General features: G+C 22.6%; 1 protein-coding gene across 1 annotated transcript in view; it reads right to left on the minus strand.

Moving 5' to 3' along the window:
• The window catches only part of LOC139426115 (uncharacterized), a 2825-nt gene extending 2213 nt beyond the window's left edge, over positions 1-612 (minus strand). The window contains exon 1 of the mRNA XM_071183830.1: positions 583-612. Coding sequence (XP_071039931.1) covers positions 583-612 — 30 coding nt within the window. The remainder of the gene's footprint in view (positions 1-582) is intronic.
• Positions 613-2561: the final 1949 nt, after the last annotated feature.

Genomic DNA, 2561 nt, shown 5'->3' on the forward strand with positions numbered 1-2561 from the left:
TTTCCCAAGACTAGATATTGTCAGTTGAATATATTATCGAATATCATAATTCTTTTGTTTTTATTTTTAAGAAATTAAACCTTACTTTGTTTTTTCGTTCAGAATTCGGTAATTATTCAATTTAACTTTATTATTTATGTGAAATAATAATGATAAAAAATAGTGTTGTTTTAAAAGTGTTTTTTTTTGCTCAATTTATTTAGCACTTTGTTTTAAGCATACAAATAATTTTTAACGAACTTATTTTTTTAATATTCTTTCTATATTGTTAGGTAAATATATTGATAAATTTCAATTTTATTTATATTTTTATTATTTATTTTTTAACTAAGAAATCTTTCGTTATTTGAGCAATCATTTTTAGAAAATATAACATTAATATCTTTCTTAAGCAAAACATATACATCAAATTCATAAATTGATTTAAATCAATCTGAGTATGAAGTTTTGATAGAAATCCGACTTTCTACGCCTTACAAGTGAATGAATTTCAAAAATTCTATATCGCGATACATCGCTATATCGCGATGCAAAACTGACGATGCATCACGATATAAAATTTCTTATATCGCCCAGTCCTACCCAAGACACTATCCGTTGTAGATCCGTCATTATAAATCATGGCTGAAAGTGTCAGTGTAAACATTTCTCAAAATTTTTTATCTTCAATTTTTAAACTTTAGTATATAAGCTTCTTAATTACATAATATAATAAGCTTTCTTTAAGAACTAGAATGTTTAGAACATTACTTATTCACAACTGATTTGCCGCCAATTCCGATTTGGACAGACGTTCGATTATGCTATTCTATTTTCTTTGTAATATTTTAAATGATACATTTCTCAAAATGTTTTATCTTTAATTTTTAAACTTTAGTATAAGCTTCGTAATTACATAATATGTTTAAGAACTAATGTTTAGAACATTATTTATTGTTTTTCAGCAAATTTTATATAACATAAAAGTAGCAAAGCTTTCGTTCTTTCGCAAAACATTTAGTAGTGAGTAAAACAAATATAAACATCATTTGCTTTTTGGGTAAAATTTTATAAATTCAGAACAATTATAAATATATCTTTGCAAATAAATATAAGATGTTATTAAAGAACTTAAAATTTGATTCTAAAGTTGTATTTCCAAAAGAAAAAAAAAACTAATGAAAGAGTTGAAAAGTTTTTAAAGAGTGTTTATTTTTTAACAACAGCTTAATTTTGTAGAATTTAAATGTCATAAATATTTATATGTACATATGAAGATAATTCATATGCACTACATGATAATTAATTATAGAAACATGAAAGAACTCAAGCCATGGTTACACATTTAAATTGTTAGGTAATTTTATTCAAATAATTTTAATTAAACTATTGTTTAAATTTCAGATGGAATGTTTCTTTCTTGCACAGATAAAATGCTTATGTGTTTCGTAAAAGTGAATGTTTTATGTAATTTTTACTTAGTTAAAATTATTAAATCCGGTAACTTAATTTTAAGAACTCGCTTTAACCAAACATTAACAACAAAAAAAATTTAAAAAATAAATAAATAAAAAAAATCGAAAAATATTTTATTGTCTATATTAACGTTTCAAATCCATTCCAAACTACTCTGGTTTATTTTAATAAGCTCTAGTATTTTAATGTATACTTCAGATAAATATACTTTGAGTTTGCTTCAGATTAAATGTATTTTTTATTTATTTTTTTGCTATTTACATGTTTATTATATGATTCTGAAAGATTTCATGTAAACAAACTTTAAACAATAGTTTGATTTCAAATATATCGTGCATAAATTTTTTGCACATCTTCTTATAATATTGAGTAACATGGAAGATGATTTTAATAAATGTATTCATAATTAAATATTTTATTTTTTTATCATTAATTAAAAAATCACCTAAAAAACTTGTAGTCAGCTTAAAATGCAGTTCCTAATAAATGTGCAATTTTTTCTTATCTCTGAATGCGCTATTTTTTAATTATATGAACAACTCCAGCAACTTTGAACAATCTCTGCTTCTATGAATCATTTCTTTCTGGAGGAATTACAATTTATTTATTTATATATCATTTTTTTACAAATCTGATAAACTCGATTATCTTCAATTTATATTAGTACATATTTTAATTATATTTGGAAATACTCTGCATGTTAAAATAATATACTAAAAGTTAAAAAAAGTTCTCTTTTTTTTCATTTTAAAATTTTACAATCTTAATGGGAAAAATATTTTGCCTCGTGCTTATATTATTTCCACTTGGAGTTCAAATGTTTATCTTATGGTTCTGTAATAAACAATGAAGTAGTTGTAAACATTAATGTAATAAATCAATTTTTATAACGTGTTTTATTCATTTATTTTTTTAATACTAGAATCAAAATTTTGGTTTACATATCGTTGTGTTGTCCCTTTTTAACTTTATCGTATTTTAACTTTTATATTTAAAAAATATAGTATTGCTTTGTATTTTATCTTCTTCTTTTTGAAAGTCTTTTTATGAATTTAAATTTTTTTCACTGCTGTGAAGTTGAACCAGGTTCTTGAATCGATAGATGG

The sequence above is a fragment of the Parasteatoda tepidariorum genome, chromosome 7, assembly GCF_043381705.1.
Source record: "Parasteatoda tepidariorum isolate YZ-2023 chromosome 7, CAS_Ptep_4.0, whole genome shotgun sequence".
Lineage (NCBI taxonomy): Eukaryota > Metazoa > Arthropoda > Arachnida > Araneae > Theridiidae > Parasteatoda > Parasteatoda tepidariorum.